A 13,706-nucleotide genomic window follows, 5' to 3' on the forward strand; every position below is an offset into this window, starting at 1 on the left:
GTGTGTGTGTGTGTGTGTGTGTGAGAGAGAGAGAAAGAGAGAGAGAGAGAGAGACACAGGGTCACATCACAGTGGAGTCAGCTGTCTTAACCGTGGCTTGTGTACTGCAAACACATACCAGCTTCATCACTGTGTCTGTCACGCGACTCTGTTCCCCTTTTGGGCTTGAACTGATGGTAAAACTAATGACATTATTTACTGTCTTTACATTTATTTTGAAAGATGAAGCTTGCGATTATGGTAAGGGGCGTTACATTTCCGACGAGTGCTTGCGGTGTTCGGCCAATCACAATGCACTGGGTCAGCTGGCCAATCAGAGCAGACTGCGCTTGTCGGAAGGAGGGACTTTGTAGAAAACTATGTGTTTGAGAGAGGCGGGGCATAGAGGACCTACAATAATGTACAGTATTTGAAAAATGATGTGTTTTTTTAATATTAAAGCATGTCAACATATTCTGTTACACCAAATACACAAAATAATGATCTTTAAAAAAGCATCATATGACCCCTTTAAGCACGTTGTGAAAAGTGATGGCTCTCTGAGCTTCCACATCATTCCTTGTGTAAGTTTCACAACATGGTTACGTCACACTTCACAATGTGCTGATATTCACAGCATGCTAACAGCTAGCCAGAAGCGATGATATATAGCTTAAAAAGTTAAAAATATTAGTGTTTTTCTCATACACACCTATCATTTAACTTCAGAAGACACTGATTCATCAGCTGGAGTTGTATTGGTTACCGTCATGTTCGGTTTTTGAAGCATCAACTTTGACGGACCCATCCACTTGCAATGTGGCTCATATTTTTCAAAAAATTGCCATTTGTGTTCCACAGAAGAGAGAAAGTCATATACATTTGGGAGGGCACGAGTGAGTAAATGATGAGAGAAATTTCATTTTTGGGTGGAGTATCCGTTTAAGAAAGTTCTGTAATCACTCCACTCCATATCCACTCCTGGTTTTACATTAAATTAATCCACTATTTACTAAATGATTTAAGCATCCTTATTCTATCAAGTAGCCTACTAAGTAACAGATTTTTTCACAGTAACACATTCACCGAGTTTGGGTGTCTGGACTGCTCTGTATGCACCCTATTCATACCGGTTAACGAACAGTTGAGGCTATTCATGCCATACTGTTGAGGTCTATTTTGGGTTTTACCCCATTTGGATCAAGATGGTAGTGCTTTCTTGGACTACTCTGTAGATAGACCTATATTTATAAAGCAAATAGTTGGCAGCAAAATTTATATGACCTTTGGTTTTGTAAATGCTACTCTGATTAAACTGGAAACAATGTGTAGAACAGCAATGAAAAGTTCTTTCATTCACATTTTCTCTCTCTCAATCCAATAGCTAAACAGCGCCCCCTACTGGCCAGCAAAAGTGACACATCCTTAAATATTTTCATCCATAAACTTTTACATGACATTAATAAACTTTTAAGGTGTTTTGAGTAACATTAATAACCACTTTTTATTTCAAATAACTTTTGGTGTAAAATAAAATAGAAATAAGTGTGTTTTAGGATATATATATATATATATATATATATATATATATATATATATATATTTGCCTTAAAAACCAGCAAAAATACACTGTAAACATTTATGTGGTCTACTTGTTTGGGTTAGCTGGTTGCTGTAATGGGAGTTTCTGCCATTTCAGTTCAAGTATTACTTGAATGACATTTTTGTCACGCACCCAGTAATATACCACCAACAAACAACAAAAGTATACATGCTCATTATGGTGTACAAATCAGCTGCACAAGCTTTTCCCATCCTTGAGATACAGAGGGAACTCAAACCTAGGCTGAAACTAATGTTGACAGGCTGACTGTTAAGCGTTTCAAAGGTCAACCACAGAATTGGCTAATTTATGTTACTTGATCTCCATTTTCAGAGAGGGGAACACTGGTTGGTTCATTTGGTTAGTGTTGTAACTTGGTAACTTGCTTAAACAGGGAAGCATGGGCCACTTTAGCCTGTATGAGAAATGTACAATGTTGGATCCCATGGACCTTGTATGGATGTAAGGACAAAAACAGACATTTTTCAAAGCATTTTCTTTGTGTTCTGTGGAATAAAAAAATGCATACAGGTTTGAAACAAACACAGATGTGCTCTAAATTAAATGAAGAATGTCTGTGGACTATTTTTACGTCATACCACAAATGTTACTTTGGATTTAAGCCATTTTCGCTCTATATTTGGTGCTTTGGGTCATCGTCCTGCAGGCCTCTATACGTCATTTCTCCTAAAATTACACATTTTTGGTTGCCAATTCTTTAGGACAACCTGATCTCAGGAGTGTCTGTTCTGTTTAATGTATTTGCCAATCCCTATCTATCTATCTATCTATCTATCTATCTATCTATCTATCTATCTATCTATCTATCTATCTATCTATCATCTGACTTATCAACTTTTTAACTTTGAAACTACCTTTCCATTTAGCTATTCAGTTTTAATTAAAACCTCCCAATGCATGTTAAAATAATACATCGTTTGATGAGCCTACTTCTTCGGGTCACTAGTTATCTGGTCGCGTGCACATTCCTGTAATATGTCCAAGGATTTGGGAGAGATCTTCCATGTCCCTTCCACGGCTGCATCCTGTGCAGTGGATCACATTCATGACGGCAGTAGAGGCGGAGTTTAGAGTCAAAGGTTTTCACAGAATTTGGATTATTGAACCCAAAAACTGCGAACAAATGCTGCGCTAGCCGTTAGCAACATTGTTTCAGCAACAAAACAGGTAAATACTCATTTTTGCATCATTTTAACTTTTCGTTCCTTTTAAACTGAGCGCGCATTAAATAGATCTACTAAATAACCTGAAAAATGTAAATGTTACTGTCGTATTCATGTGAAATTAGAATTAAAGTGTCCAGATTGCCTTAAAGTCAATAAAGTTTCTTACATTTACTCGTTCGATATTCGTAAAAGTGTGTGTAAATTCGCTGACTTAAATGTTGAAATGTTGCAGGAAATCACAAGTTAAGCTCAGGTCACAGATGAAGAGTGAGTTTTTTATGAAGCATGTAGACAAGTGTCACACAGTAGACAGAAAACCCCCGCTTTATGCTGGCATATTTGGTAGTGAGATCTGCTGCACTGTTGTATAAATTGTTTGGCGTTGTTTTTTAACATATCTCCGTTGAGGATTTTTTCTGTAGATAGTGACATGCAAGACTTTTTACACAAGGTAAAAATGGGGAAATTACGCCGTTTAAAGTGTCGATAGTGTGACTATAATGAACTGTCTTTTCATACAACAAATGTTAGATTTGATTAACCTACATGTGTTTTTGCCTCTTAATTATTTTCTATAATTTCAGTATCATCAAGTTTATGTAATTGCTGTTGAGTAACAAACACAATAAAACAAAAGCCAGACAAGAATCAGATATAGCCTACAAACTAAAGATTTGAACTAATGCGTTGTTCCCAGGATTTATTTATTTATTTATTTATCAGGTTGTGACAAGTTAACTCTTATGTTTTAATGTTATTTATTTAGAATTTATGATTATACCGTTTTGACTGTTTCATGAACTGTTTTGTTTAATACTGTTCAACACCGCGTTTTAATGTTTAAATCTTGATGTGATGAAGCCTGTAATTGGATCTTTAATAGCTGGTTCCATATGAAAACAATAGCTTATGCCTGCTATTGGTCAGTGAACTGTATGTTTCTTGTTATAGTGTTATCGTTAAATTATATATATATATATATATATATATATATATATATATATGGAACAAGATTGTAGGGCACGTGTCTATAACATACATACATTTACTTTAATAAATGCCCTGAGAAAATAATATTCACTTGAGTGTGACTAGTCTCATCTACATTTGGTTCAAGCTGTCTTCAAGATGAAATTTCGCCATAATTTGAATATTGAATGTATGATTCAAATGCAAATAAAAAATTATTAATTTTATTAACTCATGTGACCCCCGAGAAAAATGTCCCGTTTTCTGAGGCATTTCACAGCGGTGGGTGATGAGCAAAACAGCGCCACACAGGGGCACGACGAGGAACTGCACGATGCCAGTGAAGACCTGGAGCTGGCCACAGGACAGCACCTGGGACAGGTCAGCTTCAGGGACTCCCTACGCCGCCTCTACAGTACAGAGAGGTTCCAGGTAAACGTTTGCACGCTTTATTTGTATATGTATATAGATATAAAATACTGTCTACATGATTGAAAATAACCGTGAACTTATTTTGTTGATTAGATTGTTGTTGTTTGCTTGGTCGTCTTGGATGCCATTTTCGTTCTGTGTGAGTTGCTTATTGACTTGTCTATCATTCAAGCAGATCATCACAGAATCGCTCCGCAGGTGAGTCTGCTTCAGATGCCTAGTCAGCAAAGAAATATGGATGTCATATTTCTGTTGACACATGACACATTATATGTCAGCGATTATTCTGTGGTTATCCTCTATCCGAATGTTCCTGCCATTATTCCAGGTATTCCACTATCTCAGCCTCGCCCTTCTCACATTCTTCATGGTGGAACTGTCTGGAAAAATCTATGCGTATCGTCTAGAATTCCTCCACCATAAATTTGAGGTGTTTGATGGGATTGTGGTGGTGGTATCCTTCATCCTGGATATTGTATATATCTCAAAGGAAGATGCATTTGATGCCATGGGGCTTCTGATCTTGCTCAGGTTGTGGAGAGTGGCCAGGATCATAAATGGTACGGGAATTATTTTGACCCAGCAACTACAATTAGAACCTCAATTTGGATCAGAAAAAATATGAAAGCACTGTATACATAAATTATTTCGTGAGGGAATGAATTTTTCTTACTAAGAAACATTGCAAATGTGTAATCAAGTCAAAAACTTCAGTAAAATATAAAACTATTTATTGATGATATTTATTAAATAAAACTTTGTAACAATTGAAAATCATGAAAAATGTTCTGGTATGTTTAACCTACCAAACTGCTGGTGTTAGTAATGATTGTTTCACGATGCTCACAATCTAAACCTGGGGGTTCACCAAGGTTCAGTACTTGGTCCATTTTACTTAAGTAATTAATTATGTTTATTATCACTAAAAATCGATATCTCTATGGACAAAATTAATGTAAGTTTTACTTCTGGAACCCGGCTGTTGCATTATTTTCTAATCTCTACTCTAATACTTTTATTTGCCTTTCTTACTCGTTTGCTCTCTTATAGGTATCATTGTGTCTGTGAAAAATCGTGCCCATCACAAAGTTAAGAAAATAAAGGAGATCAATGAAAACCTTGTTCATCAAGTCAATGAACTTAAAGAGCGGAACACAAAAATGGTGAGTAGCTCTTGTTAAACATGAGTAATGAATCCTTTTATTAATTATTAAATTGATAGTGGTTTTAATTGAATCTTTCAACAGGATCAAGAAAATGCAAGGCTTCGTGCAATCTTAAAACAGCACTGCATTGAATTTTGATGCTCCAAGGCTATTCATTAAACACATCACAGCATGAGACTGAGCTTAAGACTAATCATGTCTATTCATTCTATATGAAATGTGAAGAAGGTCATGTTACATTGTTTATTACACAATCAGCTTGTAACACTCCAAAGAGAAAGGAAAACTTGAAATCGCATCATATGACCCCTTTAAAGGTCAGTAGATGATCTTCACTTTCCACTCCAATTAGCCTAATGAGCTGGTCTTAAAAACAGGAAGAAACAGCTCAAGGGTTTATATGGTGCCCTTGTTAGTGTGAACCTTTGAAATAACATTATCAGTTGAATGCGAGGTGTTCAGTGAAACTCTTTTCCACGAGATCTCAGAGAAGTGCTCGTTCACAGACAGACACTGACTTTAATCCAGCAGCGATTACTGCCAAACATTGGCACCAATCACGACTAGCTTTTTATCAATTTTTGCAGACATTTGATGTTCCATTTAACTGCAGTAAAAAAAATGATCTTCTAAGACGAAATAACTGCTTGCTTGGAGGTTTCAGGTTTATTATTTATAGTGGCCAACTGGAAATAATGTATTTCAATCATGTTCTGATAGGTCCAAAGTCTTTCTATATGGTAACATGTTATATCTCAAAGTATATATCATGAATTGATCAAGTTGGGGCTGCTTAATTAATCAAAATAAACCTGTAATCACTACACGACTCATCAGTATGATTATCAAATTGTGAAGGCTGCGATTTAAATAAATATATGCGCTGCATGTTTCAGAGTAAAGTGAAGTGTGACGCTGTGTTTACACCCGAGCAGCTCATTATCCACCAGTTTTTCATCAAAAATAATAATAATAATAATAAATTGTTTTGAATGTATAAAATCACAACATTTTCCCCAAATTATACAGCTCTACAAAAAAGCACAGCAAACCTGGATGTTTTAAATTTGCATTTTAAAGTATCAAAGTTTTGATCAGAAAAATCTCACTTAGATTTTTTTTCCCAAATCGTGCAGTGCATGTTTATAATATGTTGAGGTATTAAATATATTAAAAATGGCAGTGATAACTATTTTAATTCAGTTAATAAATACAATGGGTTAAAGACATTTTTACAATAAAGAACATGGAAAAACATAAAAATGTAATTTAAATGCATCAAGTTCTTTGAAATATTCTCTTTCCATTCACAATTGTTTAATTTAGTCTTGCAAATTACTATGCCATTTTCAAGAAAAGTTTCAATTGAATGACTGTAAAAATGTAAAATACAATATTGTATTTTCCTTCACCTTGCTTCATGTGCTTCATGCAAGTGTGCACATCTTAATATTTTTTAATATTTGTATATTATACTTTTATATAAATAAAAAATACATATCACATTTATAAATTTCATTGTTTTTAGGGAGTCACATGACGACACGCCATGAACAACTTTATTAAAAGCCAACACATCTGTCATTTAACACAGCCTGTTGAATACAGATGCTGCACATATGCTCTCTGGGTGACTTTGTCACAAGGAAGTTGCGCCTTGATGCATAAAGTGGACTTGTTGTATGGCAGCGCTGGAATCTGCCTTCAAGTGTGTGCTGGTGAAAACAGATGGATGTTTCCTCTGAAAGCAGTTTTCTTTAGCTCTTTTGCTATGGTAAATATGGTCGTCTCAGGTTAATATTTATGAAACTAAATACAAATGTTGTGGAATAAAGATTTAAGTCATGGAAGAATTATCTTCCGAATCGCTTATCTGACCTCACGATTTGGCCTGGATGTTGGTCGTCTATGTGGTGTTATAATAAACGTTTCTTCCTGGGAAGTGTTATGATACAGTATCCGCCAAGTTATATTGTCCCATACTCCCATTCCGAAGTATTTTTTCCTACTCTAACACCACCATGTTTGCAGCCTTGTGATGAACAGTTGGTCTTGTTTGCAAAGCTCCATTGAAATGTTAATGGTAGCTTGATTTGTGCTTCTCTAAATTGTTTAAATCTGATAAGTCGCCCCTCATTCCTTTTGAGCCTGGATCTCCCTTTGAGCCCATGCAATCTCTGAATTCTTGATGTGTGTGTGTGTGTGGTTACACTGTTTAGTCAGAGTGAGATGTCACCGTATTGGTGTTAGGAAGGGACTAACTAAAAGTAGAGATGCTACTAACAACATTCTCTAGCATTGTGACAGTAGCTTGCTTGTTTTCAAAATAATGAAACTTTACCAGTAATAAGGAAAGGAGCAGTGTATCATGTCAAAACACAGCGTCATAGTATTTAATGCTGTATTATATTGCAGCCTTAGTAAGCTGCTTTCAACATGGAATAATTCTCTATTTTAAAATCATATTTCAACATGTACATCTAAAATATAAAAATATGAAATCCACTGCAAGTTTGCGCTCTTTTAATTAAAGGGGTCATATGATGCGATTTCAAGTTTTCCTTTCTCTTTGGAGTGTTAAAAGCTGTTTGTGAATAGATAAGATCTGTAAAGTTGCAAAGACTAAAGTCTCAAATCCAAAGAGATATTCTTTATAAAAGTTAAGACTCGTCCATGCCCTCCTAAAACTCCTCGTTTAAACACGCCCCCACATGTCTACGTCACTGTGTGGGAAGATTTGCATAGCACCGCCCAAATGTTCACGCAAAGAAAGAAGGCGTAACTTTGATTCTCGCTGTAGTATTGTTGCTGCCGCCGCCGCCATGTTGTGGAGATGCTGTGGAGATGCTGTGGGTTTCGTTGTGAAAGTAAAACTACTTTGTTTGGCCTTCCAAAAGAGGACACAACTAGAAATCAGTGAAGTTAAGTTGTATTTACAACACTGTTCCAGAACAGTTCAAACCAAATATTCAGATGTGTACAGCGCATTTTACAGAGGACGAGGACTGTATCCTGATCCTGGTAGAGTAGACTACAATGCCGGCTTGTTCTGACAAATAATGCTGACTCACAGACTGTAAGTACGTTTTCAAAGCTAGGAGTGCTTGAGTTTCCTCGTTAGATTTTGTAAAGAATAACCAGTAGTTACTAGCTACTTGGAGTTCAAGGGGTTCACAAGATATCCATCTAACATCCTCTTTGTTGAACGAAGGCATCAGACGTGCTATAGCAGATGGCCGTTTTGGATTACCATCACAATGCGCAGTCAGTCAGGAGGTCAGGAAGGAGGTTTGTGGCAGCTGCCATCTGTCTCTGCGGCGTCAGAAATCGCCATCTCTTCCTTCCTTTTCATCCGATTGTCAGAAGTTAGGTGTTAAAGCTATTAGGGTTGAGGAAATTAACACGCATCCAACTAACTGGTTTCACTCTTAATGACAATATCTTTCCCGGTCTGTTTTCCTCTCAGGTGTTGCGGATGGCGTCGGGGGCTGGAGGGATTACGGCGTGGACCCGTCGCAGTTCTCTGCCACCTTGATGAAGACGTGTGAACGACTCGTGAAGGAGGGCCGTTTCACTCCCAGCAGCCCCGTGGGCATCCTGACCTCCGGCTACTATGAACTCCTGCAGAACAAAGTACCGCTGCTGGGTAAGATCTTATCCACACACACACCAAACCATACGGTGAGTCACACACTCACTGCTGCTTTTATAGGATAAATAAATTAAACCGCTGCAGGATGACTCACAGTCCTTGCGTCGTGATGTACAGTATTGATTTTTGTCCAAGTTTTTTCCCCAATGTATTGTCAAGAATTCATGCTTGACTATTATGAGCAGCAAAAATGGCAGATTTTGATGTCATGTATCTCATACAGTGTTATTTTAGTATTGTTTGTAATCTGTAGTAGAATTTATTAATTTTTTTACTTTTTTTTTTTTACATTTGAGTAACTTTGGGATTTTGTTAGTAATTTAGTTAGTAATTATTAGTACATTTTAGTTAGTTTCTTTTATATATGTTTGTTTGTTTAAATTTTTCCTCTATTTTTAAAATGTTATTTTAGCTTTATTTCAATTAGCTAATTTTTAATTTCAGTTAAAGATAACACATTAGTGACTGATTTTGAATGCTCTACATAGGCAACAACTAAACTCCCAATTAGCATGTTGCTAAGGTAAATAATAAATTAATAGGTAATACTTTAGAAGGATTTCATTTGTTAACATTAATGCATTACCCAACAAACTAACAATGAGTAATGTATTTTTACAGCATTTATTAACCTTTGTTAATGTTAGTTAATAAAAAGTTAATGTTAGTTCACACTGCATTAACTAATGTTAACACATGCAACTTCTGATCTTAAAAATGTATTAGCAAATGTTAACATTAGTAAAGATTAATAAATGCTGTATTGTTAGTTCAGGTTAACTAATGTAGTTAACTAATGTACTTTTTTTTTTTTACATTTGAGTAACTTTGGGATTTTGTTAGTAATTTAGTTAGTAATTATTAGTACATTTTAGTTAGTTTCTTTTATATATGTTTGTTTGTTTAAATTTTTCCTCTATTTTTAAAATGTTATTTTAGCTTTATTTCAATTAGCTAATTTTTAATTTCAGTTAAAGATAACACATTAGTGACTGATTTTGAATGCTCTACATAGGCAACAACTAAACTCCCAATTAGCATGTTGCTAAGGTAAATAATAAATTAATAGGTAATACTTTAGAAGGATTTCATTTGTTAACATTAATGCATTACCCAACAAACTAACAATGAGTAATGTATTTTTACAGCATTTATTAACCTTTGTTAATGTTAGTTAATAAAAAGTTAATGTTAGTTCACACTGCATTAACTAATGTTAACACATGCAACTTCTGATCTTAAAAATGTATTAGCAAATGTTAACATTAGTAAAGATTAATAAATGCTGTATTGTTAGTTCAGGTTAACTAATGTAGTTAACTAATGTTAACAAATAAAACGTTATTGTAAGATTTTAACAATTAATTAATAATTAATATATTTGTATTTTATTTTTCAGTGTAGATTGGAGTTTATCTATAGATGCAATTTCTGTTGATTTGTCTTCCTGCTAGGGATTTTTGCAAGACATCATTGTCTATTAAGCATATTTAGTAGGATTTTATTTTTATACAGAGGTAAAATTAGGTTTGACTTTTGTTTTTCAAATCTTAAAGTATTGTGACAGTTTGTTCATTGTTTATCATTGTATTTTAATCTATGCTGTTCTTGTAAATAGAGTTTGGCCTAACAAAATGGAACGATTTTATTGAGCATGTCTTCATAAACAGCAGAAATGTTATTGTTTACTTAGGGCTGGGCGATATAGCTAAAATATGTATCAACGATATAATGTTTCATATTGTTCGTTATTGATAATTATTGACATTTAAAAAAAAAATTTTAAACTGAGCAATAGAAAAAATGTTTTTAACAATTTATTGAGACAAACAACAAATATTTTTTGTTTTAACAATCAAACAAAATAAAAATTAAACAAATACCTAATTTCTAAAGTTTTAAATGCAGATTAAATTGTTCTTTATTGTATAGGTATAATTGTCTCCCGAGGCCACAGGAGGGCGCAATGAGCAAAATAATGCAGCGCATTTAAATTGTCAACGCAAGGAAGTAACTCTATAAAAATGTGCATTACGTCTAAATTAACTCATAAAAATCAAATATAATTTCGTAAATTGCATAAATACATGATGCTGTTTTGTTCATAATTGTTTATGCATTGCTTAATCCAAAGAGCCGAAGCGCCATTCACACAGACTTGCATTTAAAAACATATGAGACGCAGTGAAACGTAATAAACCTCCACAAATTTGATGTGTTTTCTAAAAGTTTAAACTGTTTTAACTTTGCATGGCTTTCTATACATCTCTTTTGTGAGATGCGAGTGCAACAGTTGTATTTGTCCGTCTAGAAAATGCGCTAAATATGCGTTCTGTGTGAATGGCTTGGTTTCGGTTTTAACCCATTCAAGATCGTCTCCGCATTGAGCTTCTATATTTCTCTAATATTTTGAATGAATAACGCAGAAGCGGCGCGTCTCATGGGCTACACTAACAAAACATTAAAATGCAACAACGTCACTTACATCATCATCACTGCATCTCGTGCGCCACTGATGACTCTCCCTGACGCACACCTATCATTCAAATGCAAATGGTTATTTTAAATTCGACTAATATTCATTTTTTATTCACAATCTCCTCATCACAGGCAGGCGCAGCACTCATTTCAGCATGTGTTCGTGTTTGTGTGTGCTGTCTGCGTCACTCATAGCACATGCCTATATTGTGTGCTATATCAAACAATTTTTCTATCGTTATCGAAGAAGGTGTACCGTCGATAAATATCGATACCGTTTTATCGGCCAGGCCTATGTTTGCTAAGGTAACTTCAAATTAACAAATGGTCCAGGTGCCTTTTTTACCTCGCAAAGACTGAGAGTAAAGTTAGATTCTCAACAAGGCATTGGATTACCAAGCACGCAACCGGTCGTCTTTTTGCTGAAACCTGACATCACGGGCTGTCAGAAATGTCACTCTATGTTCTTCGTCTTGCTGAGTTGTTTGCCTCTTTAAAAAGTGACCTGCTTTTATTTTGGGAAGGCATGTGGAGAGAGAAAGGTCTGTGGGTGACCGTTCTAAGACAAGGTCGCTTGAACTACAAGGCTTTGGCCAGGTATCGAGAAAAGGAAAGATTGTGTGAGGTGATAAACTGAGAGGCCATCAGCATATAGCCTAATTAGTGATTCCTGTTTATTAAGTGTTCAACCTAAAACCTGATCAGTGGGAAACATTGCTCTTAAAAATAGATTTAATAGGTTATGATTTAAAATTGTTAATGTTAAAGTGTTAGGTGTAATAAACTAAGAATGATCAATACTTTTACAGCATTTATGATGTTTAATTACTAGCCTACGTACTATTTTCTATTGTAATATATTTAAAAATGTACCTAATTTATTCCTGTGAAGCTGAATATTTTCAGCATAATTACTCTAGTCTTCAGTGTCACATGATCCTTCAGAAATCATTCTAATATGATGATTTGGTATTTTTGTAATTGATTTGCTTATTTCTTATTATTATAAATGTTGAAAACAGGTGTACTGCTTAATGTTTTTGTGGAAATTGTGATTGTTTTTTTTGTTCAAAAGAGTGGCTTTTTTTTTTATGGAAATATTTTGTAACATTATTAATGTCTTTACTGTCACTTTTGATCTATTTAATGCACCTTGTAGAACAAAAGTATTAATTTACTAAATAAAAATATCTTACTGACCCCAAACATTTGAACGATAGTATAGTAATACTAATATATTTTTTTACATTTCAAACTGATTAAATTATTTGATATATATTAACAAATTTAACAATAAACAATGGTATGTTTATATATCAACATTAACCTAGATTGACAAAATCGCTGTAAAAGTTTGTTTGCATTAATGTTAACAAACTAAACTTTATTTGTAAAGCATTACAGATTGTGTTCTATGAAAAGTACATGTTACTTTTACATTACTTTTTGTCCGTAGCTATGTTTCCATCACCCTGTTTTTATGCACATTTTGAATTATCACTTTAGAAATGAGTGACGGAAATGCCAAATTTCAAATAAAAATTCCTTAATTCGCAAAAGCTTTTACGCTCGCTTGTGGTGGTTTTTGACTTGTGCGAATAATGGGAGAAGGAAACGCATTTGCTGAATAAATTCCCCAATGCGCATCAAAAAAGTAATGTGACTTTGCGCTATGGGACAGCAAAAACCTGACTAACCATCGGACCGATCTTGTTCCACAGCATCTGAAATGTTATGGTCACTCTGAAATGCCTGAGCAAAATGATTTATTATATATGAAAATTATTATGTTCAGTGGCTTCTTCTACTTTTCTTAGTTATATTTAGTGCCAGTTTATGAGGAAGTGACGATTTTGTTCTCTTTGACTTGTTGGATGCAAACGGTGCTTATTCGCAAATGTTTTATACGATATTCCAATTTTACGAATAAATTAAATTCACAACTTTGGATGGAAACCCAGCTACTGTCAGTTATGCTAGCAGATTAGGGTTGGACGATGTCTACCAAATTGGCATTGGACGATGTCTGCAGTGAAACATTGTGATGGATGATGACATCGGGGGGTGGGGGGAGGGGCGGGGTTAGGGGTGTGCTCGAAGCGTGAAACAAATAAAGCGTTCTAAGGAGCCACTAAAAGATTAGCCACTTGCTAGCGGTAGCCTGTTGCATTACAGTAAATAAAAGTTCACATCTTTCAGCTTAACATCGTGATGGCTGTCAGCCATTGGCGATGGACGAT

At 34.9% G+C, this 13,706-nt stretch overlaps 2 protein-coding genes across 3 annotated transcripts in view; both read left to right on the plus strand.

Annotated features, from left to right (window-relative positions):
- The first annotated feature begins 2,571 nt into the window (after nt 1-2,571).
- On the plus strand, nt 2,572-5,589 carry hvcn1 (hydrogen voltage-gated channel 1). Of its 2 annotated transcripts, XM_016247253.1 has the most exons (6): nt 2,572-2,770; nt 3,987-4,170; nt 4,264-4,368; nt 4,499-4,730; nt 5,221-5,333; nt 5,418-5,589. In XM_016247253.1, exons 2-6 carry the CDS (start codon nt 3,991-3,993, stop codon nt 5,472-5,474), a joined length of 687 nt encoding a protein of 228 aa, XP_016102739.1. In that variant the 5' UTR covers nt 2,572-2,770; nt 3,987-3,990; the 3' UTR covers nt 5,475-5,589. The 2 variants fall into 2 exon arrangements, with proteins under 2 accessions (XP_016102739.1, XP_016102740.1); XM_016247254.1 differs by lacking the exon at nt 2,572-2,770 and having other exon boundaries at nt 3,975-4,170.
- Nucleotides 5,590-8,593: 3,004 nt separating this feature from the next.
- LOC107562547 (protein phosphatase PTC7 homolog) overlaps nt 8,594-13,706 on the plus strand; it is a 12,257-nt gene continuing 7,144 nt past the window's right edge. Inside the window, exons 1-2 of the mRNA XM_016247183.1 lie at nt 8,594-8,624; nt 8,803-9,017. Of these exons, the coding sequence (XP_016102669.1) occupies nt 8,594-8,624; nt 8,803-9,017 (246 nt within the window). The remainder of the gene's footprint in view (nt 8,625-8,802; nt 9,018-13,706) is intronic.

The sequence above is a fragment of the Sinocyclocheilus grahami genome, unplaced genomic scaffold, assembly GCF_001515645.1.
Source record: "Sinocyclocheilus grahami isolate Dianchi unplaced genomic scaffold, SAMN03320097.WGS_v1.1 scaffold828.1, whole genome shotgun sequence".
In the NCBI taxonomy this organism is placed as follows: domain Eukaryota; kingdom Metazoa; phylum Chordata; class Actinopteri; order Cypriniformes; family Cyprinidae; genus Sinocyclocheilus; species Sinocyclocheilus grahami.